Source organism: Leptosomus discolor, chromosome 17 (assembly GCF_034619465.1).
Source record: "Leptosomus discolor isolate bLepDis1 chromosome 17, bLepDis1.hap2, whole genome shotgun sequence".
In the NCBI taxonomy this organism is placed as follows: domain Eukaryota; kingdom Metazoa; phylum Chordata; class Aves; order Leptosomiformes; family Leptosomidae; genus Leptosomus; species Leptosomus discolor.
In genome coordinates this window covers 4,009,001-4,023,960 of record NC_141407.1, presented here as the reverse complement: position 1 = coordinate 4,023,960, position 14,960 = coordinate 4,009,001, and the positions used below count along the sequence as shown (strand labels likewise).

The 14,960-nt window shown below is 48.8% G+C and overlaps 1 protein-coding gene across 1 annotated transcript in view; it reads left to right on the top strand.

Annotated features, from left to right (window-relative positions):
- The window catches only part of TOX2 (TOX high mobility group box family member 2), a 153,832-nt gene that overhangs the window by 116,757 nt on the left and 22,115 nt on the right, over positions 1-14,960 (top strand). The window contains exon 4 of the mRNA XM_086474834.1: positions 12,167-12,406. Within this exon, the coding sequence (XP_086330960.1) occupies positions 12,167-12,406 (240 nt within the window). The remainder of the gene's footprint in view (positions 1-12,166; positions 12,407-14,960) is intronic.

The window sequence follows — 14,960 nt, the reverse complement described above, 5'->3', positions numbered from 1 at the left end:
TACAGGGGAATTCTGTCCCCAGCTCTTGGGACGTGATGGTGTTATGCCTGGGTGAGCAGCAATTGCCTTCATCTACAAATGGTTTTTACAAAATCACTAAATAATGTATTCAGAAAACATGCTGGAAATTAATGGAATAGATTATTTGCAAACATGTTCACTGAATTATCAGGCTTGTTCTTTATCTGTAAAATAATGTACTTTAAAAAAAAATGAAGTTTATTGAATAAGTTATTTATAGACTCTTCTCCAGCTGAGAGTTGCAGGAACACTGAGAGCGCACACACGACCTGGCTGCTTCCCAGTGGCTGGGGGCAGTCGCTCCTCCTCCAGACAGATGCACGGGCCAGGATTTTTCTTGCATTTTGCTGGACCATTTTGCTCATCCCTGACCTTGGGAGAGTGAGTTTGGAGAGGAACACATACTGGCCCTCCCCTGCTCCCAATGGGAATAGTCAGAACAGTTGCTTTGGTTCGTGCATTGCCCTCTTCTAAGACTCAATGCTGCTCCTGGTGAAGAGGCAAAATCACTGTAAAAAAGTCAGTGGAGGGGAATTAAGCTGTTTTGTGTAGCGTTGTCACATCGTGGTGCCTGGCTCTAGCAAGCAGCGAGGGATCATTTGGGGGTGGATGGTTTAGACCTGCTGCCTGGTGAGTGCCCACGGCAGCACATCGCCCTGCAGTGAAGGGAGCAGGACGGGTGGGAACCCACCTTGGAGGAACCGTGGCTTATGGGAGGAGAGAAGTCTGAGCTCCTTGTGCCTGGGAGCAGTCCTGCCACCAGTCTCGCTTGCTTCTGCAGTTCTTGTGCCATGTCCATCCCATCGAGTTTTTCCAAAGCACCTCCAATGCAAGCAGCAGGGTTTATCCCTCCCTCAAGTCAGAGGGACACTGTGTGACACTGGTGTGCGGGGCGGTGTCACCTGTCCACTGGTGATGAGGCAGCTCAGGAGCATGAAGGAAGCCAAGGTCAGCCCTGGGGTCTCCACAGTGCAGGTGTCGCAGATGCGTGATTCAGATCACCTAAAGAACCACTGTCAAAGGTATTAGCAAAAGTGATTTTAATAGGAATTTGTAAAAGCGTGACTTAACAAAGTCTGATGGCAAGGTTCACTCTATTACTTACTACACGGAAGAAACATGCAAAGGAAAATCAAGTTAGAATCGAGCTGAAATGATTTATGCAGAGACTGGAGACACAAAAGAGTAAGGGAGACCCTCCCATTGTGTCATGAGGTTCAGAGTGGATCCACTTGCTTTCTAAACTCCTGATGGAGCTTAGGTGCGGGTAGGTCCAAACTTAGTCTCAGACTTGGACAACGGTTTATGCCTAATGGAAGAAACACAAAGAGTAAGGAACATCTCCCATTGAATCGCAAGGTTCAGAGTGGACCCCCTTGCTTTCTAAACTCCTTCTCAGAGAGGAGTCTCGGTGCAGCTAGATCCGGACTTAGTCCCAGACTTGGTCAACAGTTTTCTGTCTAATGGATTAACTACATGGATTTCGTTAGTATTAATTGAGCGTGCTATCAGTCCCTTACTGAGGATGAGGTCTCTCTGCCATGGGTAAAGAAGGATCTCTTAGCTTCATGTGAGGAATCTCAAGCCTTGAGAGGCATCCTTGCTCAAGGGGAGAGTCGCCTGGCATGCCGTCCAGTTGCAATTTAGAGAGAACTCGGATTAGGATCATCCAAAGATCTGTCATTAGTAAAAGGTCTCTTTGCCTCGAGGAGGAACCTTGAGAAGCATCCCAGCTCAAGGGGAGATCACCACCATGCAGCCACACTGCCTAGCAGGGAGAGCTCGGAGGCAGCTCACTTAGACTGTCATATTTATGGGATAAAGTGGTCGGCTCATAGTCAAATTGCACACAGGGGGAAAGGTATGCACAAGACTCCTTGTACCCACAATTTTCTTTGTTCCTTGGTGAATGAGTCTTGGAAAAACCACCCGCTGTTCGTGTGTTAATTGCGTGATCGGTGGTGCAAGCTCATATGCATCGATGTTCACTGGGTCACTCTGTTTCTTTGTGGGTTTCCAAGAGGAGTTCTTGGCCCAGCTACAGCTCATGCCTTCACCTCCTTTGGAGCCTGCACCAAACTACTGCAAGGTTGGTTAAGGGGGTCGAGTGCCTCCATCACAGCAGGCGAGGCAGGGCTGCGGGGCTGCAGGAGGTCAGCTGTAGGAAACGGCCCATGTGCAGTCCAGGTCCCCTTCTCAGCTGTGTTGTTTCTCCATCATCACACAGCTGGTGGGATTCAGGACTCAGGAAGGGCCAAGACGTTACAATACTTTGGTCTTCTCCTTAAGAAGCAACATCCCAGCTAAGGGTGCAGGTCTGCAGCTGTGCTGAGATGGAGGACAGGTCTGGAGGTCCAGCTAGCTTGTCTTTTAACATCTCGAGATGCTCTAAAACCATAACTTTTTGCAATCTGTGTAATAACTCCAATAACTCGAGAGAGGGAAGCACAATTGAAGCAGGACTCCTACCTGCTCAGCACTCCCTGAGGGTGCTAGTTACTGGATTTGGGACCCTTGTGGACATCTCTGCTGTACAAGTCCACAATAATGATCTTAATGTCAGATGACCATGGTGCGGGGTTGTATCATAGGAAAGTAACAAGATTCAGTTCATGCCGTACCGAGTTGGACTGTTCCTTTTGGCCGTGCCCTTCCAGCGCCTGGAGCAATGAGAATATTAGTGAGAAATATTTCCTGTTTGCCAAGCAGGCTCTATCCTGTTTCACACTGCCGTTCTCACCCAGAAGTTACAGTGCTTTATCTTCGTGATGAAGTGTTAATTGTGTTTGGAGGATCCTTTCCCCCATAATAGCAGGATATCATAACACAAGATCACAGCCTGTCAAAAGTGCTGAATTCAGCTTGTCAGGCAGGTGCTTTCCGAAACCTCGGTCCTGCCTTCCGCTGCCTGCCAGGCGCCCGGGGGCTGCAAGCTGCAGGGAACTTCTCTTCGAGGGGAAAAAACATGCAGAGGTGGTCAAGGCTGGAAAAGACATGGAGCAATTTATGTAGTAACAGAAGCACATCAAAAAAAAAACTCCCCAAGTGAGGAGACAGGGATAAACACAACTGGGAGAAGCCCTGGGAGCCCTGTCTGGGGTCAGCTGTATGGCTTTATGGTGAAGCTTCATGTTTGAAAACATTGCATTTGAAACTGCCAATATCAATTAGGAAGGTCGGGATTTCAAATTACGCAGCGTTTAAAGCAGACTGTAAAACTTTCTTTTCTCATATATGTCTGCTCAAATCCTGTTTTAAGTCGTCAGGCTGAGCTAGCTTGTCTGCACATGGCTTGAAATAACTGACTGAGGAGCTCTCGGTACTGCTAATGTATTTAGTAATTCTTGGAATATTGGGGAGGCTCTGGAGGACTAGAAAAGAGCTAATGTGCAAATATTTAAAAAGGGAAACAGAACAGCCCAGGTAATTACAGACCTGTCAGTCTGTCATCAATCCTCAGCAAAATAATGGAGTGGCAGATCCAGGCCTCAATTAATAAAGAATTAAGGGAAGGTAATATAATTAATGCCAATCAACATAGGCTGATGGAAAACAAATCTTGTCAAACTAACTTGATATCTTTTTTGATGAGATTACAGGTTTGGGTGATAAGGGTAACAGTGTTAACATAATACACTTAGACATCTGCAAGACATTTGACTTGGAAGCACAAAGGATATTGAGAAAGTTGAACAATACAAAATCAGTGTTACACAAGTTTGGTGGATCCGCTTGTCACTCTGTCTTCCTGGGGTTTGTCATATTTTTACCAAAGAAAGCATTAAATAATTGCCAATGAAGTTTGTAGGTGATGCAGGGAGCAGGGAAGTGGCAGAAGATAGAGATGCAGAGCTTCTAGCATGGCCTGGTAAACCGATGACCAATAATAAATACCTGTTTGGAGAACCAATACTGTCCTACCCGCAGGAGCAAAAAAAATCTTTGAAGACTCTTCTCCTTAGAGATGGTGGCTCTGAAAAAGGGACGTGAGATGCGGGGAACAGCTATGCTTTGGGGTGGGTAGACACTTGGGGCAAAGAACATGGCATTGAGTGGGTATATCACATCCCCTGTCATGCACCAGCCTCCAGGAAAGTTGAGTGATACAATGGGTTGCTAAAAACTACACTGAGAGCAATGGGGGCGGAACTTTCAAAAACTGGGAAACACCTTTAGCAAAAGCTGCCTTGTTAGTCTAGTTAGAGGATCTGCCAGTCAAGCTGGCCCTGCCCAGTCGGAACTTCTGTGTGCTATAGATGGGGATAAAGTCCCTGTAGTGCACATGAAAAATACGCTGGGGAAGACAGTCTGGGCTATTCCTGCCTTGGGTAAAGGTAAACCTATTCGTGAGATTGCTTTTGCTCAAGGACCTGGGTGCGCTTGGTGGGTAATGCAGAAGGATGGGGAAGTTCAATGTGTACTTCAAGGGGATTTGATTTTGGGTGAAAACAGCTGATGAACTGAATTGTATGCTGTTAATTGCTAAATAACTCTGTCATTGTATGTCACCATCGCGATGGTTGCTACATATTGTACTAATGGCATCGTGTTAAGAATCACGCAGGTTAATGGAAAATAAACTTTGATGGAGCCAGGACTGGTTTCAACAGCTGATGGAGAAATCCAAAAAGCAATGAGTAACCATGAGCAGGGTGGGAAACTTGGAGAGAGCAGAGAGGACCTCTCTGCGTCTTTGGCCAAAGCAGGAGGGGTCTGATTCTGATCCTCAAGTGCTTTGGTGAAGGACTATCTGGTGAGAGCCCTCCAGTCTGGCAAGCGATGGGATTCAGAGCTCCGGGGGCTGGCAGCAGAGGCTGGCCACGCAGGCTGCACACAGGGCTTGCTGCAGGGATCACCCGTTGGGCGATTTAGCAAGTGAATCCATCCTGACGGGCAGCTTTTGAAGCACACCTGGCAGGGAGGGTTTGGGGCAGGAGGCAGCGCCTGCCCTCCTCCGCTGCCTCCTTGCAGCCACCCCTTCTCTGTCCCGCTCTGACCCCTCCACCTGCAGTTCCCGTGCCGTGCCCAGCGGGCTCACAGCCGTGTTGTAGACCCCCTGTGTCACAACCACCGGGACAAAAGCAAGAAGGGTCATGAAACCAAGGGCCTGGGAAAGCTGCGCCTTCAAATCTGCCCTAGGGCACGTCTGTCTCAGAAATACTCTTTAAATTGTGAGTGAGGATTCTTTCTCTCTGCTGCCTGGCTCTGAAGTCAGAGATGCTCATTTGGATCATGTTTGCAAACTTGAGTCTGTAAAACCTTTTTTTCACTCCGTTTGATGAAGAAAACCTGCAATTTCAGTATAGTTCCAAAAAATTTCCATGTGCCCAAACCCCCTAAGCTGGCACCACCCATTCCCATGGGCTCCTGTGCTGCTGCTGCGGTGCCAGTAAAGCCACCCCATGGCAGCCTGGAGGGGGTTACGGATCCCCAGGAGCTGGCAGGGGGGTGCTTGGTCCCCCTGGGGACCAGGAGCATCTGGGCAGGAGGCTTGTCCCAGGGAGTGACAACCATGGCTGGGAACCCCACTGCATATAGAAAGCCTCTGCCATATGATAAATGGTCCCCACCCCTACAAAAATAAATTGCTTCCTTTTTAAATCCTTTCCTACTGTTCCCCTCATATTCGTAATAGGATGATCAGTGGAACCAAAGATGTGGCTGTTACTTTAAAGGATAAATTAGTTTGACTCTTAACTCAATAATTAAAACTGTTATGGCTATGAGCCTGCAGGGATAATGTACTATTATTATAGTCATTTGTTTCAATTAAATGCTTACTGATTTTACAATAGCAGCTGGGCACCTGTGTGAGATAGCTATTACTCTGAACAAGACATCTCAAATTCCAGCAGAAATTTGTCACTGCACTAAAGCATTTTACATAGACCATGAAAGTTTATTAGGAGCAGTTACAAATTGGGAAGAGGAGGGGTGGTAATTGGGGATATATTTTCTTATCAGCTTTTCTCTCTCCTGCTCTCGCTCTCTTTTTAAGTAAATCATCTTTAAGCATTTCAGCTATGGTGATGCGTTTACATTTAAACTTCAATACAGAAAAAGCCTGCTGGGAAAACTTCGCTTCAAAGCTGTTCAGCCAATAATTTCTCTCCCTGGTTGATTGTGATTGTAATGGCTTGTTCTCAGGAACAAACCTAAGGAGAGGTAAAGCTGTGCCACCGATGAGCCTTGTGGCCTCCGCTGGAATAGCTCTTCCTCTCACCTGGGGAGGAAGACCCCGGCTGGGGAAGGCTCCAGCAGCTCTGCTGAGCCACCCGTGTGAACTCGCCCCATGAAAGGTGACATTCATAGGATCACAGAATGGTTTGAGTTGGAAGGGACCTCTAGAGGTCATTTAGTCCAACCCCCTGCAGTGAGCAGGGACAGCTTCAGCCAGATCAGGTTGCTCAGAGCCCCGTCCAACCTGACCTTGAATGTTTCCAGGGATGGGGCATCTACCATCTCTCGGGGCAGCCTGGGCTGGTGTTTCACCACCCTCATCGTAAAAAAATTTTTTCTTGTAGCTAGTCTAAATCTGCCCTCCTTTAGTTTGAAACCATTACCCCTTGTCCTATCGCAACAGGCCCTGCTAGAAAGATTGCCCCCACCTTTCCTGCAGCCCCCTTTCAGCACTGGCAGGCCTCTGTAAGGTCTCCCCAAAGCCTTCTCCAGGCTGAACAACCCCAGCTCTCTCAGCCTGTCCTCACAGGGGAGGTGCTTCAGCCCCCTGAGCATCTTCATGACCCTCCTCTGGACTCACTCCAGGACAGGTCCATGTCCTTCTTATGCTGGGGACCCCAGAGCTGGACGCTGCACTGCAGGTGGGGTCTCACCAGAGTGGAGTAGAGGGGCAGAATCACCTCCCTGGACCTGCTGGCCACGCTGCTTTTGATGAAGCCCAGGATGCGATTGGCTTTCTGGGCTGCGAGCGCACATTGCCGGCGTATGTCCAGCTTTTCATCCACCAGCACTCCCAAGTCCTTCTCCACAGGGAAGCCTGGTGGTCCCCACATGCTGATCTCCCCAGCATGTGGGGCAATGCTTCTGGTCTTGGCTATCGTCTTTTGCACGTCCCACTTTGCATGGCTCCACTTTAGCTCAGGGAGCTGCGGTGTAGCGGGGGTCAGCCAAAGCTGTATGGCAAGCTCCAGCCAAATTTCTTCCTTTCCTGCTGGGTAACATCTGCAAGCGCTTCGGCACAGATCCCGCCTGGGATCACAGCCCAGCCGGCGGCTGGCGGGGCTGGAGAAGCTTGGAGCATCACTGCTCCACATATGCAGCAAGGGCAAAACATGCCATGGGGGAATAACACAGAACCTCTGAATTTGTACTTCGGCCACCAAAACATGGTGACATCTTCAAGGCGTGGCTGAGACAAAGGAAAGTGGGAGGAGGAGGAGGAGGAGAAAAATCCCATGCGAAGCAAAGGCAGAAGGTGGTTATGGGGGTGGGACCTGCCTCAAGGCTTCGGTTGGGAATGAGGATTTTGCAGGACAGTATGTTCAATGGCAGCAACTGTCGTGCCTGAGCCTGGGACCTGAGCCCCACGCCTGCTGGCTAGTGCTGTAGCCCTTATTGCTGGAAAGAACTGCCTTCTACACATGAATTTCGGGGGTCAGTTAAGTTGAAACTCAGCTTGATAGATTTCAAAATATTATCTTTGCTAGCAGAGTGCCCAGGTCCCCAGCCAGGCTGTTGCTCACGGTGTTTTGTCACTTATGCTGGATTACCCTTCTCCCCAGAAACAAGGAGCGCAGAGCATGTGCCGTTTGTCAGCCTGTTTTTCTCTCCTCCTTAGGATTAGCTGGAGTGTTTATAGGCCTGATATGCATATTCATTAAAAAATTTTGAAATATTGTGAAAAAAAAGAAGCTGTCTTTGAGTTAGCACAGCCTTTGGGAATCTGCTAAGTAAGATGCACTTAATTACTTTAGCTATGACTACATCACATTTCACTCATGTTTCCTCTGAGATGCAGAGCATCTTTTCGGCGGAGGCTGCAGACACGTCCCGAGCCTTTTGCAGCACCTTGCGGTGAGCTTGCTGTGCGGAATGCCTGGGACAGAGGCAGGATCTCACCTGGCTCTCGGAGCCACTCCTCGTGGTGACGGAGCTAATCACGTTTGCAGGGCGGTTATTTAATTACGTGCGTGCTTCCGTCAGGCTCTGCGGGGATACTGAATGCTTTGTGGAGGGGAAGGGCACAGGTGCAGCCCCAGTGAGGGGTTGCAACCCACAGGACCAGTGTGCTGGGGTGGTTTGCTTTCACAGAGGGAACGTTGCATTTGTTACCTTCTTTCACTTTGTTTTGCCATCATCACAATTTCATTCATCATTTACGTGCCTAATTAGGCCATTTGCTGCAGCATTGGAGCATCTCTGAGTCCTGCTCCTGGGTCTCTCTTTCCTTGGGTCTTTCTTGGAGGGGATATCATCTGCTTTGGGTGGACGACTGAGGCCCCTGATGTAGCTCAGTGTCTGCAGGGTCTCGCAGAGGAAAGCAGGACTAACACTTTGCCCAGCTTAAGCGAAGGCCCTCATCGCCCACAGAAGCAGCGCTGGGGCTGCACGTGAGCCACTTGCCTTCATTTTCACCCCAAACATTTTACATCTGGAGAATACAAATGGCTCTTCCACCACTCAGCATCTCCAGTCCTGAGGACTTTGGGAGCCATGGGCAGGGGCTATGGGGATGTGGCAGCCTGGCGTATTGCTTCCAAAACTGCTTTTTTTAAAAAAAAAAAAAAAAAAAAAGAAAGTGGAGAGAAATTTAGTGAGAGGCAAATGGTGGGGCCAGATCCTGCCCCTCCAGATGACAGTCAGCAGGCTGCGTGCGAGGAGCGTAGTTGTACATGTCCTTCTGCAAAACCTCCTGGCCAGGGGAAGAAGCGGTGGAGATGTGGGAGACTGGGAGATGGGATCAGAACCAGCAATATTCAGCAAAGGTATTAAGTGAAACCACCAGTTTTTAATGACGTAAAGAAATAGGCATCTGCCTGGGAGGAGGCCTCTGGGCTAAGATATCCTGGGGAGGGGGATGTCCCAGGAAGAATGCAGTGTCTCCACTTTTTAAGAGAGGGCTGTGGTTGGGTTGCTGTCGGCAGGAGGCTTGTGCATGGATTCTCTGAGCCAGGGCTCAGGTTTCTGTTTTTTCCTGCAAATTTTCATAAGCATTTGCAGCACGTGTCCCATATCCATAATTGCACTCCTGGACTTGTTCTGCTCTGATGCATAAATAACATGCACTGTAAAGAAAAAGTGTATGATTACATATTTAATGGATAAACGGAGCTGTTGTGGTCTATTGGCCACATAATAAAAGTTTCAAAAAGATTGTCTTAATACAGTATTTACCCAGGAGACTGCCATGGCTGTAAATGTGAATGAGCTACTTTAAATTTTAAAAATTTTTAAGCCACGTTTCATAGCCTTCCCCATTTCTAGAACACCCATCTTCTAAACTTTTTCTTCATTTAAATTTAAAATAAGGACAATAAATTATTCTTTTCCTTAGCAGCTGGCAGATCTTCTCCAACATGAAAGGTCTGGATTAAACTGACAAAATCCAGACAAATGTACCTTTTTCACTGCCGCTCGTGCAGCAGATGGGTGCTGACCTGTCCCCCCACCTTGCAGGCTCCCCGTCACTGCCTGTCTCACCCCTGACCGTTCCCATCATGTTTTCAAATTCAACTGCAAATGCAAAAATTGCCCCCGGGATGCCTCCTGTGCTGCCCAAGCCCATTGTCCATCCCCATCTTGCTTGGCTGCAGCATGCACATCCTCAGTGTCTTTTTGGCCAGGATTTCCCATGCAGCAGCCCATGGCAAGGAGGGGCCAGACCTCTGCAATAAGGCAGGGTTTAAGGGCACACAAAACTTGCCTTAGTTCAAGCAGCAGTGAGTTTCCTCGGCTTCGCAACACAGCAAAGCCAGCCCTGCTGCCTCTGTAAGCTGGTGTTCCCTTGCAACCACCAAAGCTGAGGACAGCAATTCTGTGTGGCCCCTAAGTCAGCCTCGGTCAGCCTCCTCACGCTGTTGAAATGCAAGACGCTATTTTCTTCTTGCGAGTTCAATCCCTGCACTTCATAATTAATACAGAAAAAGGGCAGATCTAGGAAAATCTGTTCCCCTGACACACACTCCTCTACTGATGGAGAATCTGAAAGAGAGCAGAACATGCTGTCGGGTGTTGTGTAAAGCTCTTGATTCCTGACCTGCAACAGTAAATCTGGGTTTGCGTTTGGATTTATTTCCTCGGAAGCCTACTGAGCCCTTGCAGGTCTTCCCTGGGTTTCTTTCTGTATGTGCTGCTAATGGAGTTGGCAAGCCTCCCCTGGTAATGAGAGATTGCACCTCAGCGGGCTTATCGGAAATGAAGGTTGTTAATAAATAAAGCCTGAGTCTTTAAACTCATGTTAACATTAATCAGATTAATATAAAAGGGAAAAGGTCTGGACAACGTTTCAGGCAGGGTTTGCTCTCCCTCCTGCTGGCTTCCTTCATGGCTGGATGAGGCTGTGGGGCAGGGGGCAGCTTGACTCTGCCTGCGGGGACCTGCTGCTGGGGGGGGTGGCCGGGCAGGGGTGGGTCCTGGGGTGAAAGTGGGGTTTTCGGGGAAAATGGTGCAAACTGGAAATGGGATCTTGGCTCAGCAGACAGCAGGGCAGCCCCAAAACCTTCCATGCATCTACAACGTGGCTGGGTTTGTCCCCATCTCCTCTCATCTTCCCTCCTTGGCCAGGACAGGGGGTTGTAGCTGCTCCCACCTGACCCAACTGCTTGAACTTTGGTTTATGCCATGACACGGGGGGCTATACGCTCCGCAAGATACTTTTATTTTGTCTAATGTAGCATTCGACATCTTTTATTAGCCATATATATATGTTCCATTTTTCTCTCAAATCTTTCAAGAGCATGAGGCTCAGCAGCCTCAGGAGGCAGCACTTGAGCCAGCGGCCTGTGCCACGTCCGTGTGTCCCTGCAGCCAGGTGTGATTAGTCGCCTTTCAGTCCCATCAGATGTCCCCTAGCTCTCACGTTATGAGAACAGATAAACAGGTATTAGGAAACTCTTTGTTTGTGGGGACAACTCTATTACGTAGCCTCCTCCTTCATCTCTTATCTACCCGTGTGCACGCACATACATCAGTTCTAGTTCCTTTTCTTTGCCATTGTCTGGAACCTTTTTTCCCACTACATTCGTTTTGAGTGGGACTGGAACCGATTGCAATATTTAAAATTGGAAGAATCATCTCCAGGAGAAGTTGTAGTGAGATGGTGGCCACCAGCAGAGCTTGCTCCCCTGAGTTGGGGTCCATCTCAGGGCATGTTGTGGTACTCAGGGCTTCTGGGGCTTGGAGACTACAAACCTCTGGCTTGATGGTCGTGTCACAGCTTTGGGCAGACTGACATGGTGGGAGTGGGGACCTGGGGCTTCCTTGTGCTTACTACCTCTCGGTTTAACCCCAGGAGCCCTAGCAGCCCAACAGCTGTACAGAGGATGCAGGAGGGTTCGTTGTGGGACCTTCATAAACTCAGAGCAGCAGATGCTTTTTCACCTGTGCAGTTACTAGATGCCAACACCAAGTATTGCTCAGAAAGAGTGTGTTTGAGATCCACAGCCTGTAACCCTGCATCACTGATGTCCCAGGGCTGGACTGTCACCCATGGGCCCCAAATACCCTGGCACAGCACATGCCGGTGCTCAGTGATGGCTTCATGTGCGCAGCAGCAAGGCTTGCCGCCAGAAGTGCCCAGGACATTGCAACACCCTCCCTTCTCCCCGTGATTTGGCCAAAAATCGGTCATTTCAGAACTTTTCTTTCAGACCCCTGGTAGGTGCCAGACACCACTGGTCCCTGAGGCAGGCAGGGGCACCTCCTGGACATGCAGACCTATGTACAAAGACGATTTAGCACCTCTGTGTAGTCCCCATGGGCAGGGCGATGGCAGGAGCAGAGCCCTGGGTGCACAGTACTCAAGTTCTTGCTCTTGGCTTCTTTGGAAGGGGGCACGAGGAAGACTTTACCATCTGTGTAGAATAATTTTAAATCGGTCAATAAGCGTTTGTCTTAAAGTGATTTGACAGTATAAGAAATAAATGAATACATTTTTTAATTACAAAGTGATATTCTCCTAACTCAGATCCAGGAGATGGTCCACTCAGATGCCACGTCCTATGAGTCCAACCGTCAAGTGCCCCTGATCAATCGCCCCGGGATGTTAGCCGGCCCCATGAGCGCTCTCAGCCAGTCACAGCTGATTTCTCAGATGGGGATGCGGAGCGGTGTTACCCACGGTTCCCCATCACCCCCGGGAAGTAAGTCTGCTACACCATCTCCCTCCAGTTCTACTCAGGAAGAGGAGACAGAGTCACATTATAAGGTACGTGCAGTCACACCTGTTTCAACAGACAGCAAGAAAACAGCAGATAATGTTTTCCAGTGAGGGATAAATTGCACTAGATAAGAGCACAGACTTTTGGTCTTTCTTTTTTTTTTTTAATATGTATATATAGTGGGAGACTTTCCCAAGGCTGGGGAGTTTGTTTCCAACCTAGGGCGAGGTACAGCACGGCAGGCTAGCACACATGCTTAGGTTGTGCATGCAGCAAGTTTGGCAATGAGAGTTGGGCTTTTCTCTCCATGGTTTACCAGGTCCATCAAGCTGCAGAGTTTTCCTGATGAGGGCTTTAATGAGCAAAGCAGGTTCAGGGCTAAGGTTCTGCAAATGCTTGGGTGCAAAATTAGCTTTCTGGTGGCAAATAGAGGAGACTAAAACAGGGAAGGAAAATAACACAGGGTGAGATTTAACTGAGCTCACCAGACATGGCTTGCTAAGATAAAAAAAAAAAAAAAACAACAAACAAACAGAAATTAAAAGAGGAAGAGTCTTCTGCCTTTTATTTCACCTGGACAGTATTTTAGGTAGTCATCAATATTTTAATGGCACAGAGTCTGCCTCTACAGCCAACAGAACTGCAGCTGAGCATGGCATCAGGAAACCCAAGGATTTCCTAGGACTTGGGGGACAGCTTGGTTGTTGCCCGTCTTTCTCAAAATGCACCAGCAAAACAAACAACACAAGCTGCGTTCCATGACTCTTCCATCTGTTATTTACTGAGGGCGAATTGCAGCAATCACAAGGTTGCTGCCTCAACACCCGCTGGGTCTCCGTGCCTGCAGGTCAATCACTGGGCTCTGTGGAGGACTTTGATTAAAGCCTTTTGTGGAAAACCTTCTCCTGGAAGGTGCTGATCCAAGGATGACACCAGGAGCACTGGTATTGTAACCTTGTCCTGCAAAAACAGGCCGTTGTGACAGGATTTGAATGTATAACCAGAGCAGCAAATAGTGCAGAGACTGGAAAATTAGGAAAATGCTAGGACTGAGAAAAAACCTTTCCCTTTCGCTGGAAATCCAGGCAAATGTATTCCCATCAGTCCTGTAGTTTTTCATCCGTTGGCAGCTTTCACTTGAGATCAGGACATTTCAGAGTGCACACGTGGATGTGAAAACACCTTCAGTGGAATAGAACTGTGAAAAGAAGGGATACACGTGATTGAAAATAGATGGAATTTCTCAAACTCTGCAATTCCATGTTTGGGGGACGTTATGGGATAGGTTGTGCCACTGGACCCCATAGTCTGGCACCTCCCAGAGCCCGTGTCACACAGCTCCAGGCAATTACCTGGGAGCTGAAATCTTTCATGTCAGTGGAAAATGAGTTTCAGCTTAGTTACACACCAGGTTCTCTCTCTCTGCCTCTTTCGGCATCATCCATCTTTCTTCCCAGCCATCCGGGGCCACAGAAGTCACTGGGGAGGACACGGCTTTGGGTTGGATCTTCTGTTCTCATTGAGCCAGTGATGCCTATGGGGGTAGGAAGAATTTGGAGATGTCCAAATTATGACAACTTGCAGAGATTTGAATTTTTCCTAATCCTAAAGGCATGCACCTTCATTTTTCTGCCCTGTAAACTACCCATCAAGACAGGTGGAACAGGAGTGATGTATTTGATGGAGGAAGGAGACCACAAGTGTAAAGAAAGCAGCAGAACCGCATTGTGGCCTGCAGGTTTCTGTTTGCTTTCTCTATCTGCACAGCTGCTGTGTTCACCCATCGGTCATTTTTCGTATGGCCATTAAGGGCCTTTCTGCAACAAGTCATCAAAGCAACGTCTGACAAACAGAAATTAATCTTGTGACCCAGAAGGTCACACATTAAAGAAATGGGTCCGATGCCAGCAGGTAGTTCAAGTCCAGCGGGTCCTCTGAGCCAGGGAGCTTGTGATTTGAGGAGGTCTCCCAGCCTCACTGATGCCTTTACCTGCTTCATTGCTTTGGGGGGGTGTACACATGCGTAGTTAGATTCCAGTTGGATTAGCGATCTCTCTCCATAGTTGTCAATAATCACCGTGTCTATGAGGTCCCTGCTCTTCATGTGTTCCACGTCTATGAAGGCACCAAGTCACCAGTTTATGGGATCGCATCTGTCACCAGTGAATTGCCCCAGTCCACACTGGGTGTTAAACATACCTTCTGCTGCCTCTCCGGAGCAGGTCCATGCAGGGGCCGGTGGCCATGCGCTTCATCCTGCTGCACGAGCCTTCACTGTTGCTTTGACCGTGGCTCACCCTTTGGGGATGCAGTTGCTGTGGGGCACCGAGGTGCTGGCTCACTGGGGCTTGCCTTTACCCGTGAACATGGCTTAGGTTGTTCAAGCAGCTTCTGCAGTCCAGGGCTGGGCTGTTGTCTCCTGTCGTGCTGCATCACACCTGGTAAACCCCAGGAAAACCAGGCAAGGTCCTGATCCGCTCCGCTCCCTCCTGGGAAGTGACAGCTCCAGGCAGCCTTGCAGGCAGCATCTGTTTTCCATAAATACCGTTTGCTCCTTGGTGCTGCCTGAGCAGGACCGATCGTAAAACCGTCGTCGTGGCT